At 35.6% G+C, this 20,948-nt stretch overlaps 4 protein-coding genes across 6 annotated transcripts; all 4 read left to right on the top strand.

The window, feature by feature from the left end:
- Window positions 1-77: 77 nt before the first annotated feature.
- On the top strand, window positions 78-12,008 carry LOC103853243 (3-isopropylmalate dehydrogenase 2, chloroplastic). Its single transcript, XM_009130167.2, has 11 exons — window positions 78-9,899; window positions 10,005-10,134; window positions 10,233-10,344; window positions 10,422-10,497; window positions 10,580-10,668; window positions 10,774-10,860; window positions 10,966-11,082; window positions 11,178-11,285; window positions 11,355-11,408; window positions 11,511-11,663; window positions 11,741-12,008. Exons 1-11 carry the CDS (start codon window positions 9,683-9,685, stop codon window positions 11,825-11,827), a joined length of 1,230 nt encoding a protein of 409 aa, XP_009128415.1. The 5' UTR covers window positions 78-9,682; the 3' UTR covers window positions 11,828-12,008.
- Window positions 12,009-12,960: 952 nt separating this feature from the next.
- Window positions 12,961-15,334, top strand: LOC103853240 (3-isopropylmalate dehydrogenase, chloroplastic). The gene is made up of 11 exons (XM_009130162.3): window positions 12,961-13,227; window positions 13,299-13,428; window positions 13,491-13,602; window positions 13,687-13,762; window positions 13,867-13,955; window positions 14,063-14,149; window positions 14,231-14,347; window positions 14,435-14,542; window positions 14,628-14,681; window positions 14,783-14,935; window positions 15,061-15,334. The coding sequence occupies exons 1-11, from the start codon at window positions 13,008-13,010 to the stop codon at window positions 15,133-15,135; spliced, it is 1,221 nt and encodes a 406-aa protein (XP_009128410.1). The 5' UTR covers window positions 12,961-13,007; the 3' UTR covers window positions 15,136-15,334.
- Window positions 15,335-15,403: 69 nt separating this feature from the next.
- Window positions 15,404-18,254, top strand: LOC103853241 (BRAP2 RING ZnF UBP domain-containing protein 2). 2 transcript variants are annotated; one of them, XM_009130163.3, is made up of 12 exons: window positions 15,404-15,677; window positions 15,766-15,881; window positions 15,974-16,082; window positions 16,174-16,297; window positions 16,467-16,564; window positions 16,657-16,763; window positions 16,863-17,109; window positions 17,209-17,262; window positions 17,400-17,543; window positions 17,630-17,694; window positions 17,777-17,831; window positions 17,917-18,254. In XM_009130163.3, the coding sequence occupies exons 1-12, from the start codon at window positions 15,462-15,464 to the stop codon at window positions 18,088-18,090; spliced, it is 1,509 nt and encodes a 502-aa protein (XP_009128411.1). In that variant the 5' UTR covers window positions 15,404-15,461; the 3' UTR covers window positions 18,091-18,254. The 2 variants fall into 2 exon arrangements, with proteins under 2 accessions (XP_009128411.1, XP_033140674.1); XM_033284783.1 differs by having other exon boundaries at window positions 16,013-16,082; window positions 17,917-18,233.
- A 93-nt stretch (window positions 18,255-18,347) lies between these two features.
- LOC103853242 (F-box/LRR-repeat protein 14) lies at window positions 18,348-20,547 on the top strand. Of its 2 annotated transcripts, none has more exons than XM_009130166.3 (2): window positions 18,348-18,404; window positions 18,863-20,547. In XM_009130166.3, exons 1-2 carry the CDS (start codon window positions 18,383-18,385, stop codon window positions 20,278-20,280), a joined length of 1,440 nt encoding a protein of 479 aa, XP_009128414.1. In that variant the 5' UTR covers window positions 18,348-18,382; the 3' UTR covers window positions 20,281-20,547. The 2 variants fall into 2 exon arrangements, with proteins under 2 accessions (XP_009128414.1, XP_033140675.1); XM_033284784.1 differs by having other exon boundaries at window positions 18,384-18,508; window positions 18,863-20,334.
- The last annotated feature ends 401 nt before the right edge of the window (window positions 20,548-20,948 follow it).

Raw genomic sequence — 20,948 nt, 5'->3', positions numbered from 1 at the left:
GAAATAGAAAACACTTTTTAGACCAACACCAGTTTTTAGATGCTTTCGAATGCTTTGCAAAAATTTACTTCTCCAGAGTGTTACCAAAGTTACAAACTGATTAAACATATAGCATTAGATCATCCACAATGGTAGTTTCTAGATGAGTTTTTATAGATAAAATATATTTTAAGTAACAGTTTCAAAAAAAAAATATATATTTTAAGTAAAACAAAATAGAGGAAATATAACATTATCATTTCTCAAACAAGAGATTCAATCCCATTTTGGAAATACTCTCTGCCATTTGTCACACTAATATAATTGATTTTTATTATTATTAAATTTTATATTGTGAATTCTATTGAGTTTCTACCACTAGTTTACATTTTTTTAGTTATGATTACATTGTTACATAACTAAAAAAAATGTAAGAATGTCTTTTTATATATATGATGATATAAATATATTTTTTTTAAATAGAAGCAAATATTATTTGTTATATATATACATATGTATTTAGTATGGGACGTTTGCGAATAAAAGGGTACGATAAATAATTGCAGGAAAGCGACACTGTTCACTGTTGTTAGGGCTAAACTAAAGAAAATGACGATGATATTTTTTATAATTAATCACGTGGATAAAATCTGAAGGAGACGTGTGCGATTCTCAAGTAGACTGGCGTCTATTGCTTGGGCGCTGGGACCAAAGAATGAGTATAAAGACAAGAAAAAGGATGATATGGTACTTTTTATAATTAACGAGTACGATAAAGACAAGAAAAAGTTATAAATGTGAAATGCTATGACAATCCGCGAACCCAAGCTCACAGTCTTCCCGATCAATTGGTCACAATTTGTCTTCTGGAATATTGTTAAAAAGTAAGATCTTTCGACAAACATCAAACACACTAATAACTTATATAAAGGAGTCAGTGAGGACTCACATGTGAAGGATTATGATCGGTGCCGTGCAGGAATGTGAACCTAGATCCACATAACGGATTGTCACACATAAATTATGAATGTAGCATAACACATTCACGTACCAATAATCTGAGGAAACATTTACAGCATTGGACACATTTCAAGTTTCTTATTACATTCTAGGTCACTTCTTGCTCTCAACACAATTTTTCATACACTTTAACACTTTTTTCTTACACTTTAACACATGAAAATACCAACATGTCCTTCGGTCTTTCTACTCTTTATTCTTTTTAGTTAAATCATACATATATACTAATCAATTTAATATATATTTCTTGTATTGCTCCCCGAAAAGCATAGTTCTCTTTGTACCTCCACCACCGGATTACCTATATGTTTCTTCACGTACGATCTCCCACAAAAATTAAATCTTGCGATGATGGATCTTCAAAGCTTAGATGCCGAGCCTATCACCGCCAAGATTCTCCCATTCTGGCCCAGACTTCCGGGATCAAGACATCGTCGACCACTAGATCATGGTCTTGCTTCTCACGGCGGCGACTAAGAGAAAGAGGCGGTTAGGGTTTTGATATGGTTTTGAAATACTGATTTTGATTATTTAGGTTTTGTAGTCCCTCTCTTGAATCAGAGCTCAGAGATGTAGTTGGGTTTTTGAAATCTCTCAGAAACTATGAGAAATCGGGTGTGCTGAAAGGAGCTGCAATTGATTTCGGTGATGCATTTATCTCGGTAGGAAAAAATGTCTCATTCTTCGCCTCCATAATCCTCATTTCAAATCAAAGCTTGTCTCATGTTTGGGTTTTTGTGTGTTTTCTTCTTAGAATGAGATGAATTTCATTTTTGCGATGTTCTGAAAATCAGTCATTTAATTAAGTTGCAGTTACATCTATAACATGTAATTCTCTAAGATTCGTTTTGTATTCAAGAAATCCAAATGAGTTAAGGTTTTTGCCTCTAGAGGATGGTGTTTTCTTCTCCACTTCAGGAACTAGTAGTCCAGTGAGAAACCAAATTGTGTAGATTTAAATTGAAAGAAACGTCTGGAACTCACGCCAATGATAACACAATACAGCCAGGATTTGATTTTGTAACGGTTTGATAATGTGATATTACTCTTATGTTATATCCATGTGTACACTTTATATGATATCTATGAGATTTTTTGTAAACAATTTATCCATAAGATGCAATGTGAACCACCTTTCGCATACTTTTTTCAAAAATGACTTTTTTCTACACATATGTACACTTATATTATATTGTACATGTGGTTTTGGCAAGAACAAGTATTTCTTCAAGCTTTCAACAAAGTAATCCACTTAGAGCATGATTAACCCAATCTCTTAATTTGGAGTTCTTAACTCATGATTTGACACTTTTTTAACACTTTTCGGCTAAGAGCCGGCTCTTATATCTCTTATTTAATAGACGGTTCTTTTTCTTAGTTAAAAGCTAAGAAACGGTTCTTAGCCGAAGCTAAGAATCCCACATTAAGAGCCCGGGTTAATCATGGCCTTATAATTGTTTCATGTCGAAATAATCATACTGTGTCTTAGACAATTTGGTCCTTTCCAAATAATGTTGCTCAGTTAGGTTACGGCTCAATACAACAATCCACAAAAAAACCTAAAACATTGTGTCCATGTGTACACCGTCTGGCCATGTCCACATGTACAACGTCTAGCCATGTATATACATCTAGCCATGTCCATGTGTACATTGCTACGCTTCCTCAAGAACCATCTGTGTACACTGTTGCGGTTTTTCTACGAACTGTCCATGTTTTTAAACTTCATTCTTATTGTCCTAACAAGCCGGTTCCCATTCAAATACTCTACCAAATCTTCCCTTACATTTCACACCCTCTGCCAAGCCAATAATCACTAGATCCTGCAATGGGTATCGTGCACAACTCATTTCAGTGTGGTTAACCGCAACAGGTGTTTGAAACTGTGTCTCCTCCAAATTAAATTGTGGTTTCGATACATACATAAATTGGCGGAGACAATGGCGACTGAGGAAAAGAAGGAGCTTATTGGGACCAGAAGAAAGAAAAACTTGTCATATTGACCATGGATGAGTATCTCTCGGGTTGAAATTCTGTGAACCGGGTTGTGGTCGGTTCGTCGAAATCTCAAACTAGGCATGGAAAGATGAATGAGATAAATATTTTGTCGAAGTCGCCGTAGCCATCAACAAAAACTTTGTAAGTTGAGATAAGGAAGGTAAATATATGATGTCAAGAAAAGAGTATTAAGATAATGGGGGTGATTGGTTGAGCTGTATCAAGTGACTAGCTTTATTTTCTATCTACAACCATAAAAATTACCAATCATGTTTTATGTAGTTGTTAAAGCTAAAGCCAAAAAAACTAAAGAAAGAACTGTATGAACCTTATTTTCTAAAGCAAAAAAAATTGTTGTAAGAATCTCTTTCCTTTTTTTTCTCATTTAATTTCTACAACTACATTTGTTACAGACTTACATCTACATCAAAACATTATATATGATAAATTATATAGTAAAATTTCTATAGTTGTAGTTCAACCAATCACTCCCAACGATGTTTTTGTGTGGCTGTGATTATATGAATTAAAATAACTTTATGCTTTTTGAAATCTGAAAACTATTTTAATCTTCTCAAGAGAGGGAGAAAAAATAGAAATAGTTATATAAACAAAATTGTTAGTTGAGGACAACTTTGTCATTTTTCCTTTATAAACTACCTCAAGAGTGGAAGCCCCTTTAGTCCAATGGTTTGATTAAGGGTTCATTAATGCTTATACACCAGCAGGTCCAGGTTTCAATTCCCGGAAAAAGCGATTTATTAAACAATTATGCAGGCTACGGAGGAAAGGCTTACAAGGGATCTTCAACATGGTGCAAGTAAACTCGACCAGGCGTGATCTTCGTTTGACCGTTCAGGTGATGCAGTTATGCGTAGATCCTTATAACATATGTAGTATTGTCGGTTGTCAGATCGTCTTTATAATCTTTCTCATAATTGTAATATCATAATAAATCAGCGTTAAAAAAAACTACCTCAGGAGCACAAAGTGACTTTCAGTGCAATAAAAACTCAAAAAGTGACATGCACTGTAAAAAAGCTCTCTGAGATATTTACAGCCTAGGACATATTTCAAATTTTTTATTACATTCTAGATCACTTCTTGCTCTCAACACACTTTTTCATACACTCACCTTTCTCATACACTTTAACGCATGAAAATACCAACATGTCATTTGCTCTTCTCTTGTTTATTCTACTCTTTATTCTTTCTAGTTAAATCATAACTATATACTAGTCAATTTAATATAAATTTCTTGTATTGCTCCCCGAAAAATCATAGTTCTATTTGTACCTCCACCACCAGATCACTTATCTGTTTTTTCACGTACGATCTCCCACAAAAATTAAATCTCGCGATGATGGATCTTCAAAGCTTAGATGTTGAGCCTATCACCGCCAACATTTTCCCATTCTAGCCCCAGACTTCCAGGATCAAGACAGCGACCACTGGCTCATGGTCTCGCTTCTCACGGCGACGACCAAGAGAAAGAGCTGGTTAGGGTTTTGATTTGGTTTTGAAATACTGATTTTGATTATTTTAGTTTTGTAACCCTCTCTTGAATCAAAGCTCAGAGATGTCGTTGGGTTTTTGAAATCTCTCGGAAACTATGAGAAATCTGGTGTGCCAAAAGGAGCTACAACTGATTCCGGTGATGCGTTTATCTGGTAGGAAAAAACGTCTTATTCTTCACCTCCATAATCCTCACTTCAAATCAAGTCTTGTCTCATGTTGGTTTTTTTTTTGTTTTTCTTCTTAGAAATAGATGAATTTTATTTTTTGCAATGTTCAAAAAATCAGTCATTTAATCAAATTGCTGTTACGTCTATAACTTGTAATTCTTTAAGATTCGCTTTGTTTTCAAGAAATCCAAAGAAGTTAATTCTCTAGAAGATGGTGTTTTCTTCTCCACTTCAGGGACTAGTAGTCCAGTGAGAAATCAAACTCTGTCTAGATTTAAATTGAAAGCAACGTCTGGAAGTCACGCCAATGATAACACATTACAACCATTATTTGATTTTGTGAAACTCTGTCCTAATTTGAGTTTGCGTCCATCATTCATTATGAATTGAATGTGAGCCCTTTTTGGCTAGTGTGTTAGCTTTTTTTAAATATATTGTTAATGTACAGAACATTAACCCCATCTGTCCTTTAGGAGAACTTGTACAACATAAGGTTTTTATTTATAACGATGGGTTTGTATATCAAAATGAAAGAGTTAATGATGAAGGATGTCATCTATACACATGGAGAAATCTAACAAAAAACTATTCAATGAAAGATAATTGAACGCCATAACGAGTGAAGACTAAACAGTAACACCAGTAGATACCATATGATAGCTTCACAATAAAGAGCAAGACAACAAAGACTGCTCCCAACCAAGATCCATCGAAACGTAAAAAAATAGCACTGATAAGGTTGAGTTTGAACTGTTTTCTTCTTGAGCTCAAAAAGCAGAATTGAAACCTGAGAAGACTTGCATTTATTGTCATAACCAAAGTTGAAATCATCTATATACCGAGAAACAACACTAAGAACCTATCACTTCCGTTTTGATAAGAGTATGAAGCTTTCGAAGTTCACCTTACGACTTCGTAAATTTAAGAAAACATGACCCAAAATTCCAAACCGTTGGACTAGAGCCGGAAAAATTCACCTCAGAACTTGCGAACAACACCATAATTGCATATCTACGATCACTGCAGCGAAGTAGACAAAGATCCAAGGCACGAGGCTTGCAATGAAAAGGATGGAGAAGACTCGAGAAACCACTCCACATATCGAACCACAACAAAATTTGCCAGAAACACGCAGTCAAGCCCAAAGAATAAAAATAGAGAGATGAGATGCCTTCTCCGGTGACGGCAAGGAACACCGACAGCCGGAGAGATGGAAACTGAGATGAAAAGTTAACGGCTGCTAGATACAAAATAAAAGATTCCGAGGTAAGGTTTTATGAAAACAAATATGATAATAGCTCGTTGACAAAAAAATGATAATAACTCATATAATTGAAATCGACAAGGCAAATATATAATATAATAACATGATATAATTTATGAAGCAAAAATTTGTGTACATAACATATATGCTCACAAGACGCAAGTAATTATTTGCACAAAATAATATACTAATTATTCTCAAAAGATGCAATTTATTGCAGATTTAGGATGCAAAGCTAATCGAACGTTCCATAGTGTTGTATGCAGAGCCGTTGTGGTCGTGTGCTATGAAGAGAGAATGTTCATCGAAGATGTCATACATGCAGAATTGTCTGTGATCCGTGCTTTAGGGGGAGAGCTGCATCGTGGAGGCGTTGTTCGATAAGTTGTTAATTATATCACATATGTTGCATGTAGTTAATCATCATATATAATATATTACAGATTATATGATGATGCATTTGAGATTTGACTAATGTTAAAATAATTTATTTAATTTACAAGAGAATATATTAATTAGACATATAAAGTAAAATATACAGTTTGAAGACAAAATTGAAATATACAGTTGTGATGGGGGAAAACACTTTGATTGATAACAAGCGCGAAACAAGATTAGCTTGATATCAATGTATTGTCATCATCCAACCAATCGGAATTCACCATTGATTTTTATTGTAATCGTAATTGTCAAATCATATTTCTGTCGGTTACATTATTTTCTCAAGAGCTTGTTTTGGCTTTCTTGATGCGATGTACCATATCAACTATTAAGCTATTGTTTTTGATAGACAATATTGAATAAAAAAAGTCTTAGATGGAAAGAGAAGAAGACAAAATTCAAATACTACATTGAATTCGTTTTAGCCTTTTAAAAAGAAACTAGACTTCGAATGGTAAAAACAATTCAAGTGATGTTGAATCAAAAAAAATATGTTGATCAAGTGGATCACGTGCAGATCATGTAAGAAAAATGTAGATCAAACAGTTTATTACAGATTATAATGATAAAAAACTATTCAAACAAAATAGATTATACTAGTGTGTTTCACCCATGCTACGCATGGGTATTAATTACTTTTCAATAAAATATAAATGTTATTTTTTGTTTATTTATAAATTAATAACAAACATTTGTTTCTAGTTCAACTTAACTGTGTAACCATAAAAACTAATGTTTATTTTACATGAAATTATATTTAAACAATGAGAAGGATTGTTTCGATGGAAATATCTCAAAAAGTTATGTCATTTTAGTATATCTATACTTTAAAACAATTACTAAGAGAAATGTTGCATAATTTAGGTATTATAATTGGTTGACCAATCTGTATGATAATATTACAGTGTAAACATATTTAACAAATTACTTATATTACTTTCATTTTGTTTTAGCAGATTAAAAATGGCCTCAAGCATCCATACATGCTTATATACTACCCATGATATTTATTATCATATAAAATACTACTCAAAAGTTGTCAATCTTAAAATGTTTTCAGCATTATTTGATGGTTAAAGGGAAAAAAGGAAAACAAAAAAAATATTAATCAAAGTTTTGCATCTGACCTATTAACTAAAGGGTGAATTAGCTAAGCAAAATTGGAGTCCATCTTCTCTTCTATTATTCATGAACTCTCGTCGACTTCAAAACCTTTACAGCCCATCAGATTGAAGTTCATCTTTCTTCAGAGAAAAAGAAAATATGAAAGCATATATTTTATTTTTGTGGAATAAATTAAATTGTTTGTAGAAGTTGATGTATGGAGTTGATGTAATGTATATGAGAAGAAGGTGGAAATTTTTTATTTTCACTTTTTTTATTTAGCTGTAGAATAAAGTGCTTGTTTTAGAACTATTTTTATTTTAATTTTTTTCCAAATTTTTTTTAACAATAAACATGTGGCATAAATAGATTGGTAAAGTGACTTGTGCTTTAGTATATAAACTAGTGTTAATCTCATGCATAGCATGGATAAAATAATTATATATTTAAATGATTTACTAATATATCTTTATCTGTAATTATAATTAGAAGACATTATTATTTTAATTAAATAGTATATAAATACATATATTTGGTTTCATTAAAACTAAAAATTTGGAAATGGTAAAACAATATTTCTTATATTAAAAAAAAATAGATATCTGTTTGCAAGCATCTTATGTTTATAAATTAAGATATCTTACCAACACATATAAATATAGTTTAAAGTATTGTATTTGATTCATCCAGTTTCTTTGTATTTGTCTTGTAAATGAACATAAATTTGTATTTTTTATTATAAAAAAATAAAATAATTATAAATTATAACATTATTAAAAATTTATACCTATTTTGATATTTTGAGACCTAGTAGAAACCTAATAGAAAGTATGGAAACAATATCCACATATTTTAGTGTTCAGAAAAACACATTTGATATTTTTCTTCACAATTTTTCCAAACATGTTCATTATCTTTTAAATTCAAAACACTCTTAATGGGTACATATTTTTCTTCTTCTTTCCTTTCTATTTTGTTTCTTATTAATAGACAATATTTTGTTTCAACTACGTTTTCTACATCTGTAACAAATAGATAACATAATTTTTCTAATATAAGTCACAAAACAGATATGAAAAACAATATATAGAGAAAAGAAGTACAGCTATTTTGTTACATTCTTTGCCGATAAAATTTGTTTCCAGTTTTTTTTATAAACTTGGACACCAGACTAGTGTATACTCAAGTGCTATTTTCAGTTTGAAACTTTATAGAATAAGGACAAAAAAGAAATGCATTAATTTTTTTGAGTTCTTTACTATATTGATACTCTAAAATTTGAAACAATGATGATATAGAGAAAATGAAGAGTAATATGGTGAGCTCGAAGACGATAGCATTATATGGGGAAGAAAGCAGTTTGATAATGGAAAAACAGATCGAAAAGTGGGATCAAAATTCTGAGAAAAAAATAAGAATTTAGGTAGTTTGAATTGCTGAAAAATAGGGGATGAAAAAAAACAATCGATTACTTTTTATTTTTATTTTTATTTTAAAAACCAGTGCCATGTGTTAGAATTTTGTTGGCCAAGTGATTTGCAAGTTAATATATAAATGAAGATATTCAAATAATAAAAATGACAACAAAAACCACAATATAATATATATATATATATATACAATTCACAAATAACAATATCAAAATATGAAAATAATAGTAATTAACCAAATACATCTATCTTCCATTAAAATATATATATATATATATATAAACTACAATACTATTTATTTACATAAATAGTTAAAAACACAGACATCATATAAATAATTTGATAAATGTATAATTTATATGACAAAAATAAGATAGAGAGACAAAAAGAAAATGAGAATTTTTTGTATTGTAAATTTTTTTTGGGGTAAAATATTGTAAAAGTTGTAAGAAAATATAATGAAAATGGTGTTATTTATAAGATATTAAATATATTAATAATTTGTGGCAAAATTATTTACTAGTCATAAAAGAAAAAAAAAAAAAAAGGGGGGGTGAATATCAATCACCAAATGTGTAAACGGATATTACTGCATGTGGCAAATCTGCTTTTTCTTTTGTAGAAAAAAAAACAAAAAAAAAAATCTGAACTGAAGGCTGAATGGCATTTCAAATGCAATTCTCCTACATAAGCAGATGATCTGCGCTTCTTTGACTCTCCCACTCATTCATAATCTAAAAGCTTTCTCTAGTCCGAACTAAATGGCGGGAGCTCTAGGATTACACGTCATCACTACACAGCTTCCGATTGCGTTTATCTCCGCTACCAAACAGACCTTTAGGAGAGCTTCTGTGATCAGATGCGCCGCCAACCCACCGAATAAACGGTACACCATAGCGGTGCTTCCCGGCGATGGCGTCGGCAATGAAGTCATCCCCGTCGCCGTGGACGCTCTTCGTCTAGCTGGATCGCTCGAAGGTTCCTTCTCTCTCTCTCATGACGCCAAAATTGCTTGACCTTCGAACTGTATTCACGGAAGATTCAAACTTTGATGTCTCTTTGCATCATCAATACATGTATCAGGGCTAGATTTGAGGTTCGAGGAGCTGCCCATAGGAGGTGCTGCTTTGGAACTCGTCGGAGTTCCACTACCGGAGGAAACATTGAGAAAGGCAAAGCAGTCGGATGCTGTTCTTCTCGGGGCTGTTGGATGGCACGTGCTCATCTTAGTTGATTTGTTTTTTTTTTTTTTTTTTTTCTGATAAACAGTAATAGTTAAGTTTTTTTATTTATTATTTATTGGGATTGAAGGCCGAAATGGGATAACAGTCCGAAGCACTTGAAGCCTATAACGGCGCTGTTGCAGCTTCGTGCGGGTCTTGAAGTGTTTTCCAATTTAAGGCCCATCACTGTGTTCCCTCAGGTATCTCACAGACACATCATTGTTCATCACTGTTTCGGTAATTTGATCTTCTTTGAACTTTGGGACGTGTCTCTCAGCTGGTTGATTCGACGTATCTGAGAAAAGACACGGCCGAAGGGGTTGACATTATGATCATCCGGGAGCTTACTGGAGGTCAGTCACCATTGTTATTCACATAGAGACAGAGATTTGCTTTTCGTTATGAAAGATGGTGTCTTTCTTTTGCTGAAAATAGGTATTTACAATGCGCACCCTCGGGGGTTTACCACTAATGAACAAGGTGACGAAGTTGGCTTTTGCACTGAGTCCTACTCTGCAAGTGAGGTATACTGTTTTTGTTGATTTTTTTTTTGTCTTCTTGCAAAAAGTTTACATGTTGTCTTGTTAACTGAGGAGCTGGTCAATAAATATCATGCTGGTTCTGCTTAGGTTGATCACATTGCTCGTGTTGCATTTGATATTGCCAAGCAACGGCGCAGTAAACTTTGCTCTGTTGACAAGGCTACTATCCTTGAGGTAAAAAACTCTTGTTATTTGCATAAAACTTCTACTAGCTGAATAATAAAAACAATGAGATAGATTCATAATTCATGCTTTTTCTTAAACCTTCTCTGAGAGCAGGGATCAATGTTGTGGAGGAAAAGAGTCACAGCAATGGGCTTAGAGTATCCCGAGGTTGAAGTGAGTCATTTGCTTATTGACACCGCTGCGATGGATCTTGTTCGGTACCCAAGACAGGTTTTCTTTTAGTAACACTTTTTTTTGGTTTGGTGATATCCTGTCTAGGCTACAATGATTCTTACAATTTGCGTTCAATCTTGCGATGTTCTTAGTTCGATACCATTTTGACTGGAGTCATGTTTGGTGATATCCTCTCTGATCTTGCGGCCATGATCCCTGGAAGTGTAGGATTGCTTCCATCTGCTGCCCTTGGTGATTCAGTATGATTCAAATCCTGTTTTTTTCTTGATAAAAGAATATTGGATTTCTCATATGCTGATGGGTTACAGGGACCTGGAATCTTTGAACCCGTGCATGGATCTGCACCTAAACACTACGGAAAGGTATACTCACAATCTTCATATATGTATATATAATATATATGATGCTGAATGTGAAAACCACTCCTGTGTATATAAGCATTTTCAACACATTGCGGACTGCAGGACACAGTGAACCCCTTGGCAGCTGTTCTATCAGCTGCAATGCTTTTCAGGTACGGACTGAAAGAGGAAAACGCTGCACAGAGGATCGAGAAGGCAGTTTCAGATGTCTTGGACCGCGGATTCAGAACTCGTGACATTCTCACTCCTGGAACGGTAAGTTATCCTTTCTTTTTTCTTTCTTTTTTCTAACCAAAATTGAAGATAATAAGGCAACTTGGTTTCTTGGACAGACATTGGTAGGTTGCAAGAGAATGGGAGAGGAGATACTGAGATCCCTTGATGCTAGAGTCTCTGTTTCAAACGGAAGTTTGGTTTAGCTTCAAATAAATTTCGATGTTTGTTTGTATCTGCTTAATCGTTCAAACAATGTAAAAGAGTATAAACTCAATTACGGGTTTTCAATCCGGATATCGGTTCGGTTTATGTTCGGTTTTTTTTCGGTTTTCGGTATTTCGGTTAGTAAAATATAACCACCATTCTAAATCCATATTTACTTCATATTTATTTCGGTTCGGTTCGGTTTATATACGATTGGTTTTCGGTTTATTCGGTATTATACCAAAAAACATAATTATTTAGTTTGAGATCATATTATATGAATTTTAGAGTCATATTGTCAACACAGTCATTTATTAAAAATATATTACATGTTCAAATAAATGAACAAAAAAGTAAAAATGTTTCTACCATCAAATAAAATAATCAAATCTATAACTAAAATCAAAGCTTGAAATTTTAAAAATAAAAATATGAAACAAAACAGAAATATGAAAGAAACTTTTTTCCATTCTTCCCTATTTAGTGTTCATTAAAATCATGCTTTTCAATTGAACACGAAACTCTGTTTGTTTACAGATAAGAAAAAAGTTGTAAAAATTTTCCATTAATTATTGTCCATCAAATTTATAATCTTTATATTAATTTAGTGAAGACTAAAATAAAGCAAAAAGATCAAAAGAAGACTTAGAAAATAAGATGTCTGAATTGCGATGTATTGTTATTTAATTATAGTTCAAGTGTTTTACAAATTAATGTTCTTTATTATTATAAAATTATAGTAATAGTTATTAACACAAATTTAATTTATGTAACAAATAGATTTTCATGTATTGTTATAAAATAGATACATATTTACGTGTTTCTACTTTTAATCGGTTTTGTTCGGTTTATTCAGTTTAATCGGTTATATACCAAACCATATCCAAATTCTACGGTTTTTATAAAATTATATCCATTCGGTTTATATGGTATATACCAAAACCAAACCATATCGTCTATTTCGGTTCGGTACGGTTCGGTTTTACCATATTGAACAGCCCTAAACTCAATAGATGGTGGATATAAATGTTATTAATTAACAATGTAAGCAGTTCCATCAATAGTTAAGAAGTTGGGGGACCGATAATGAAAATTAAATAACTTACCAAAAGGACCCATAAATGCAAAAGACCTACTAAAGTCTCGAGTCTCAACATCCGAAACAAAGGCAATCCTGAAATGGCGGCGGCTCTGCAGACTAACATCCGACCGGTTAAGTTTCCGGCTACGTTCCGAGCTCTCACCAAACAATCTTCTCCCGCACCCTTTAGAGTGAGATGCGCCGCTGCTTCCCCCGGGAAAAAGAGATACAACATCACTCTCCTTCCCGGCGACGGAATCGGTCCGGAGGTCATCTCCATCGCTAAAAATGTGCTTCAGCAAGCTGGTTCCTTGGAAGGTTTCTCTCATTGGGGGTTTAGGATTTATTTGGATAATGTTTAGACGATTGAGTCTGTGATGTTTTATCAGGTCTGGAGTTTAGCTTCCAGGAAATGCCTGTAGGAGGGGCTGCTTTGGATTTGGTCGGAGTGCCTTTGCCTGAGGAGACCGTCTCTGCTGCTAAAGAATCAGATGCTGTGCTTCTTGGAGCCATTGGAGGGTATGCACGTTGGCTCTACTCTTTTTGTTGGTTCTGTGCTTACAGTGTTGGTGTGATTTCAGGTACAAATGGGATAAGAATGAAAAGCATCTGAAGCCTGAGACTGGGTTGCTTCAACTTCGGGCTGGTCTTAAAGTCTTTGCTAATCTGAGACCTGCTACTGTTCTTCCACAGGTAACCTTCTTCTTGTTCTTAGTCTCAGGAGTTCTCGGTAGCTTGTAGTTTCGTTTCCTGTGTGAAACTCAAGTTATCTTTCAGTTAGTGGATGCTTCGACCTTGAAGAGAGAGGTTGCAGAAGGTGTTGATCTGATGGTTGTTAGGGAGCTTACAGGAGGTATGTCTAGTAACTTGGTTGAGACTGATCTTAAATTTCTTGTCTTTCTCGTTCCATATTGGTATAGTATCTTTACAGTGTGTGATCATGTCTTATGGAAACAGGTATTTACTTTGGAGTGCCAAGGGGCATTAAGACTAATGAAAATGGTGAGGAAGTTGGGTATAATACCGAGGTCTATGCTGCTCACGAGGTACTCTATTAAAAACCTTGATGCAGTTTTTTGCGGACTGATTCAGAACCTCCTCTCTTGTTAAGTACCTGGGACAGATGTAATAAAGCGTTTATTATGTTCCTCAGATTGATAGAATTGCTCGTGTTGCCTTCGAGACTGCTAGGAAACGGCGTGGCAAGCTGTGTTCTGTTGACAAAGCTAATGTCTTGGATGTATGGTTACATTGTTTTCTTCTTGAAATGCTTATGTGACGCAAAGAACACGAGAATTTAATGCAATTTTCTCTTATGCAGGCATCGATTTTATGGAGGAGACGAGTAACAGCACTAGCAGCTGAATATCCTGATGTTGAACTGTCACATATGTATGTTGACAATGCTGCCATGCAGCTTGTTCGTGACCCCAAACAGGTACTTATATTTGCCAAACTAGTCAGCATTTGATAGCGCCTTGATGTTCTAAATTCTTACAGTGGTTTGGTCGTTTCTTAAATGCAGTTTGACACCATTGTTACAAACAACATTTTTGGTGATATATTATCCGATGAAGCGTCGATGATCACAGGAAGCATCGGCATGCTTCCCTCTGCTAGTCTCAGTGATTCGGTATGATATGAAATGATCTCATCTTTGAGCGTGCAGCAGTATGATCACTTCTGAACAACAAAAAACTCTGCTCTACTTATTACAGGGACCTGGACTCTTTGAACCTATACATGGTTCTGCACCTGATATTGCTGGACAGGTCCTCCTAACTCTATTTCTGTTCTTCCCCAGTATCAGAACTACTTATATATATGCCAAAAATGAAGAGCTAAACTTATGCATATTCTTTGAATTTTTCAGGATAAAGCAAACCCGTTGGCAACCATCCTCAGCGCTGCAATGCTTCTGAAATACGGACTTGGAGAGGAGAAGGCAGCTAAGAGAATTGAAGACGCTGTGTTGGGTGCTCTGAACAAAGGATTCAGAACAGGAGACATCTACTCCGCAGGAACTGTAATTTTCTCGAACTAATCATTATCACCTTTTGCTTTGAACATTCATCAGAGTTTGGTGTTTGTAAAGCTAAACAAGCAGGCAATAGTAATCAATACTTATGTTGTTCGTCTTTTTGGAATCAGAAACTTGTGGGCTGCAAGGAGATGGGAGAGGAAGTTCTGAAGTCAGTGGATTCCCACGTTCAAGCTTCTGTTTAATCATCTGTATAACTTTGAAGAGAAACTTTTTTATCATTTTCCAACAATAAGTGAGAGTCTCAGTTTCATCAGCCACAGTGTGTGTGATGTTAATGTTATTGGACGTATTTGATCACATTGAAACTTTTGACGTGCTTTTCTGTAAAATAAACATCCTGGTGGAGTTAAGACGAAAAACAAAATATATCCTGGCTGGAGTCAATGACGTGTCAGAGTTTCACTGGAAAATAAATATATTAAGGCTTGCTAGCGAGAGATCTCCGTAGTAAATAAACGAAACTCGTCTCTTTTCTTAGGCGGCAAGTGTTTGTTAGTAGTCTCGCGTGATGATGCCCTCAACTTCAACCTTAATCGCCGGGGAAGATTCGGTCGTTCCACCGCTGGCAAGTGTTTCCGGCGAATCGTCGCTCTCCGATATGACTCAGACAGTTCATTTTTCCTCTGGAAACCCTAGGATCGGAGAGACTCGCGGCGTCATGCATCTATTTCCCGACGATGCCGTTTCGCCGTCGTCTTCTTCTTCTTCCTCTTCGATTCTCCCTGTAAGATTTCTTCAAATCCGCCCTTCTTTCGTATGATTGCATCGATTTATCTCCGATTTGAATCTGGAATGATGTTATTGTCGTTTAGATTGGGAGGAACCCTCTTGTTTGCGTTCTTGGTGTGCCGAACCATATGACGTACGCAGATTTTTGCCAGTTCTGCGGCTCCTTCATCCAGCACATACTCGAAATGCGAACTGTGAGGTAAGAAGATCACTCTCTTCTTTTTCTAAATTGTGAACTACTGTATTTGGTTCTGAAAAGTTAGTTTCTTTACTTGCTTTTCATCTTTACAGGAATGATGGGATGGAAAATAGATATAACATTTTGATAAGGTTTGATAGTCAAGAGTCTGCCGATACATACTACCAGCATTTTAGAGGGAAACGATTCAACTCACTTGAGGTATGGTTTTGTTTTGAGAGACGCCCTAAGGCTGATCTAAAATTACATCTTTTCTTTGTGATTGATTTGCTGTTGCCAATTTTTTTTGCAGGAAGAGGTGTGTCGTTTGCTTTTTACTCTAGATGTTCAGTTTACTGGTTATAGTGGATCTATTGACCATACTCAGCCTTCTTCTGCTGGCCCAGTTGAGCAACCTACTTGCCCAGTTTGTCTTGGTAAGGTTTTAACCGGAGTTATTAACTTTGATATGGCTTAATCTATAGCCCTACGAAGTGCAAACTTCGTTGATGGTATAAAGATTGACAATATCGTCAGTGTCATATGTTGAATACGTTTGGTTTCGTTAATATTCTGAACCTTTTGTGATATATGTTCATGTTTCAGAGAGATTGGACCAAGACACTGGTGGTATTCTAACAACTATGTGCAATCATTCATTCCATTGTTCATGTATTTCTAATTGGCCAGATTCTTCTTGCCCAGTACGGTTCTTTTTTTCATTTTCATGCCAATTTTCGGACCCTCTGTCAATTTTCCTTATGTATCCTGATGTGGTGTTGTTTTTTGTTTTCAGGTTTGTCGATATTGCCAGCAGCAGCCTGAAAATTCAGTATGTTGTGTTTGCCAAACAACGGAGAATCTCTGGATGTGTGTTATCTGTGGGGTTGTTGGCTGCGGAAGGTATGGATTGCATTTTCTGCAATTAGCATGGAGCCCAGTGACAATTAATTATATTCTTGTTCTTGAGAACCATTTCTCGTTGTTAAATACTTATTGTAGGTACAAGGGAGCACATGCCAGAACGCACTGGGAGGAGACGGATCATTGCTATTCACTTGAGCTTGAAACACAGCGTGTTTGGGATTATGCTGGTGACAATTATGTTCACCGGCTTATTCAATCCAAAACTGATGGCAAGCTAGTAGAATTGAATTCTCACGGTAGTTTGAGCAAGGATGGTTGTGGAAGCTGTGAATATTCTGACAGTGGTATGACTGATGCTCTCTTGAACAGCAAAGTGGACATGGTATTGTTTTTGTTTCATGTTTTCACAATCCTCGTGTTCACCTTTAGAACTCTCAAGTTAATTTATTGCTGACTCATTTTTTTCATCTCCAAACCGCAGATCATCAGTGAGTACAACGAACTCCTCCAGGCACAACTAGAGAACCAAAAACAAGTAAGCACGCATACATTTCATGTCGCCATTACTACTAATCTTTAATTGTCTGACTTACAATTTGAAGTGTTTAATAATGTCTAGCAAATATATTAAGACTTCTTTTTTTGTTTGTTTCCTCGTTTGTCTCCCGTTAGTATTTTGAAAAATTGCTACAAAACGTCAAAGAGGAAACGGAACAGAAAGTCTCAGAAGCTGCGAACAAGGCAATAAGCCAGAGACTGCAGAAGCTGCAAGCCAGGCGTGACAGATGTTTCAAAGAGAAGCAATTTCTTGAAGATGTGAGTATACATATATAGGTTTCTCTTGCATATTGTTTTTTTTTTCAGTAGAGGAATGACTTATTTTTGTTCTCGTTCATATGTAGTTGAACGAAAACCTGATGAAAAATAAGGACGTATGGAGCACCAAGATTACAGAAATGGAAGAAAGGTATGTTGCATGTGGTGTGCATTAGGAACTAAGGATTTTAATTGTTTATTCGTCATAGATTAAACTAAGCTTGGACTTTTAGGGAGAAGAAGGCGGTTCAGGTGAAGGATGAAAAGATTGAGCGCTTGGAAGAACAGGTAAAGAAACATGTATAGTATAGACAATACAACCTACTGTGTCATTAAAAGACAGTTACTAAACGTGTTTAATTGAGACTAACAGCTTGGAAAGCTAATGGCCCAAATGGATGGTGGTGAGAGTGAAGGATCAGAGTTAAAGGAGGAGGTCAAGGACGGTACTGTGTTGCCCATATCAGCCGATAGTACTACCACTTCGTGTGGGTCTGAGAAAGTTAAAAATGCGAGTAAAAACAAGAGTAACAGAAGAAAGGGTTGAAGACCTCCCTAAGCTGCTCGTAGTAGAGACTTAGATGTTGAAGCAATCTAGCTATTCGTGTTATGTGTGGTAATGAAAAGATCTGAAAGGAACGGTGGGATTATTCTTGTGTCAAATATGAAATATTGTATTTGATTAACAAAGTAAATCAGAGCTTGAAATCATACGCAACTGAAAATATATTTTACTAAAAGGCAAACTATTTTTTAATAATCTTTAAAATAGTAGGAGGTAGTCCTTATCCAACCGACCGACCTGTAGTGGGAATATAAAAAAGAAAGTAGTTCCGTTGATGAATAAACCGTCCCTTTCAGGTTCGCACTTGCTTTCTTCAACGTTGTTTCTGGTTAGATCAATTTTTCTCTTTGTTTGTTTTCAATAGCACGATTAGTTTCAGGCCTGGACTCATCTCTAGCAGGTATCCTTGGGGATCTATCTATCTTTTAGATTCTATGGATTATTATTTTCTTTATGTGTTTTGCTAGTATTTTCAACTTCCGTCTTATAACATATTTCCCTTTGAGATCACGTTTAGATAGAGGTCAACGCTTATTTTTGTTTCTTGGAAAGTTCCATCTGTGTTAATCAGTAACTTTTGAGTATATTCTTATGTGGGCGAGGTCAGCATAGTCTCTGTGTTCCCTTGCGGCGCTGTCTTCTTATTATAGTTCAAATGATAACTTCGTTTGTGCAATATCTATCTGTTGTAAGAATAATTATCTGCTGAAATGTTTCACTTCACAAGTTTCTCTATGCTTTTTTTCCTCTTTAGATCAAAAAGAGACAATGGAAGAGTTGCCAGACCATTTAGTTTGGGACATCTTCAAGAACCTTCACAAAACCAATGACAGAAACTCTCTTTCACTCTCTTGCAAGCGTTTCTACTCTCTAGACAACGAGCAAAGACAGTCTCTCCGGATTGGCTGCGGTTTAGTTCCTGCACCCGATGCCTTACTTTCTCTCTGCAAGAGGTTTCCAAATCTCTCCAAAGTAGAGATCGTTTACTCTGGTTGGATGTCAAAACTTGGCAAACAACTTGACGATCAAGGCCTTCTTCTCCTCTCCACCAACTGCCATTCGCTCTCTGATCTCACTCTTAGCTACTGCACTTTCATCACCGACGTTGGCATTCGTCATTTGTCTTCCTGTACAAAGCTTTCTTCCTTGAAATTGAACTTCGCTCCAAGAATCACTGGTTGTGGCGTGTTGTCGGTAGCTGTAGGGTGCAAGAAACTCAAGATATTGCATCTCATTCGATGCTTAAACGTGGCGAGCGTTGAGTGGTTGGAGTATTTCGGAAAGCTTGAGGTTCTTGAAGAGCTCTGTATCAAGAGCTGCAGAGGGGTTGGGGAAGGTGATTTAGTGAAGCTGGGAACTAGCTGGAGAAAGCTTCGAGTTCTGAAGTTTGAGGTAGACGCAAACTACAGGAACATGAAGGATTATGATCAGTTAGCTGCGGAGCGATGGCGGAAACAGTTGGTTCTCTGTGATAATCTTGTGGAGCTCAGCCTTGTGAACTGCGTCATAGCTCCAGGGAGAGGGCTCGCTTGTGTGCTGAGAAAGTGCAAGAGCCTGGAGAAACTTCATTTGGACATGTGTATTGGTGTCAGCGACTCGGACATCATAGCATTGGTCCAGGAAGCTAAACAACTCAGAAGCATCTCGCTACGTGTTCCTTCTGATTTCACTCTGCCTCTCTTAAACAACGCGACCATGAGATTAACCGATGAAAGTCTCAGTGCCATAGCTCAACACTGCTCAAAGCTCGAATCATTCAAGGTTTCGTTCTCAGACGGTGAGTTTCCTTCCCTCTTATCTTTCACCCTCCAGGGGATAATCACTCTGATCAAGAAATGCCCCATTAGAGAGCTTTCTCTTGACCATGTGTGCTCTTTCAACGACGTGGGCATGGAGGCTCTGTGTTCAGCTCTGAATCTAGAGATCTTGGAGCTTGTACACTGTCAGGAAGTGAGCGACGAGGGGTTGGTTTTGGTGAGCCAGTTTCCTTCCCTCACTGTGTTGAAACTATCCAAGTGTTTGGGAGTCACAGACGATGGACTGATACCACTTGCGAAGACTCACAGGCTGGAGTTGCTTGTGGTTGAAGATTGTCCTCAGGTTTCAAGAAAAGGTGTTAATGGTGCTGCAACATCTGTATCTTTTAGGCAAGACTTGTCATGGATGTATTGAGATTACATCATTCGCTTGAAAAATATCATACATGTATATTACTGTTGTTGTGAACTGTGAAATCCCCCCCCCCCCCCCCCCCCCCCCCCGGGATAGTTCTACTAAGAGTTTGGGCCAAGGTACAACTAGGCATCGACATTAAGCTATCCGATTCGGATCTCGTGCTGTTTGGGTATTTTAAAATTTTAGATCGCTTTACTAATCTATATATCGCATCTATTTAGATATTTGTTTGGATCCGATATAATCTGAGCTGTTCCCGTATCCGATTTATTTTGAAACACTTGTGCAATCGGGTATTTGTGTGTATTTGAATCCAGTTCATAACCTGATTTTTTGAATTGGAACATATGTATTTTGTCAAAAACAATTAAAACAGTTTTTAAAAAGGATAATTTATAAAATATAACATTTTTATTTTTATAAAATGAGTTTTCATGCGGTATCACACGAACTTTTTTGCCTAGTTTTGATAATAATAATAGTTATTTTATATTTAAAATATAGTGATGTTTACTATTTCAGTATACAATTATATTAAATCATAAATTTAAATATATATTTTAATACATGTATTATTACATGTAAATCACCTTTCCTATGTTTTTATTTTATTATTTATATTTATTAATTTTAATACTAAAATAACTTGATTTTTAATATTAAGT

This window comes from Brassica rapa, chromosome A02 (assembly GCF_000309985.2).
Source record: "Brassica rapa cultivar Chiifu-401-42 chromosome A02, CAAS_Brap_v3.01, whole genome shotgun sequence".
Classification (NCBI taxonomy): domain Eukaryota; kingdom Viridiplantae; phylum Streptophyta; class Magnoliopsida; order Brassicales; family Brassicaceae; genus Brassica; species Brassica rapa.
This window is presented reverse-complemented; position numbering and strand designations above follow the sequence as displayed.

Excerpts from the sequence above, each read along its gene's own strand:
- LOC103853243 (XM_009130167.2), top strand. The coding sequence starts at position 9,683 with ATGGCGGGAGCTCTAGGATTACACGTCATCACTACACAGCTTCCGATT. Across the intron at positions 10,669-10,773 it reads AGTCCTACTCTGCAAGTGAG|GTTGATCACATTGCTCGTGT; the intron begins GTATACTGTTTT and ends GGTTCTGCTTAG. Across the intron at positions 11,286-11,354 it reads CTGCTGCCCTTGGTGATTCA|GGACCTGGAATCTTTGAACC; the intron begins GTATGATTCAAA and ends GATGGGTTACAG.
- LOC103853240 (XM_009130162.3), top strand. The coding sequence starts at position 13,008 with ATGGCGGCGGCTCTGCAGACTAACATCCGACCGGTTAAGTTTCCGGCT. Across the intron at positions 13,429-13,490 it reads CTTCTTGGAGCCATTGGAGG|GTACAAATGGGATAAGAATG; the intron begins GTATGCACGTTG and ends GTGTGATTTCAG. Across the intron at positions 14,543-14,627 it reads CTGCTAGTCTCAGTGATTCG|GGACCTGGACTCTTTGAACC; the intron begins GTATGATATGAA and ends TACTTATTACAG.
- LOC103853241 (XM_009130163.3), top strand. The coding sequence starts at position 15,462 with ATGATGCCCTCAACTTCAACCTTAATCGCCGGGGAAGATTCGGTCGTT. Across the intron at positions 16,565-16,656 it reads GGCCAGATTCTTCTTGCCCA|GTTTGTCGATATTGCCAGCA; the intron begins GTACGGTTCTTT and ends TTTTGTTTTCAG. Across the intron at positions 17,832-17,916 it reads TTGAGCGCTTGGAAGAACAG|CTTGGAAAGCTAATGGCCCA; the intron begins GTAAAGAAACAT and ends TGAGACTAACAG.
- LOC103853242 (XM_009130166.3), top strand. The coding sequence starts at position 18,383 with ATGAATAAACCGTCCCTTTCAG. Across the intron at positions 18,405-18,862 it reads GAATAAACCGTCCCTTTCAG|ATCAAAAAGAGACAATGGAA; the intron begins GTTCGCACTTGC and ends TTTCCTCTTTAG.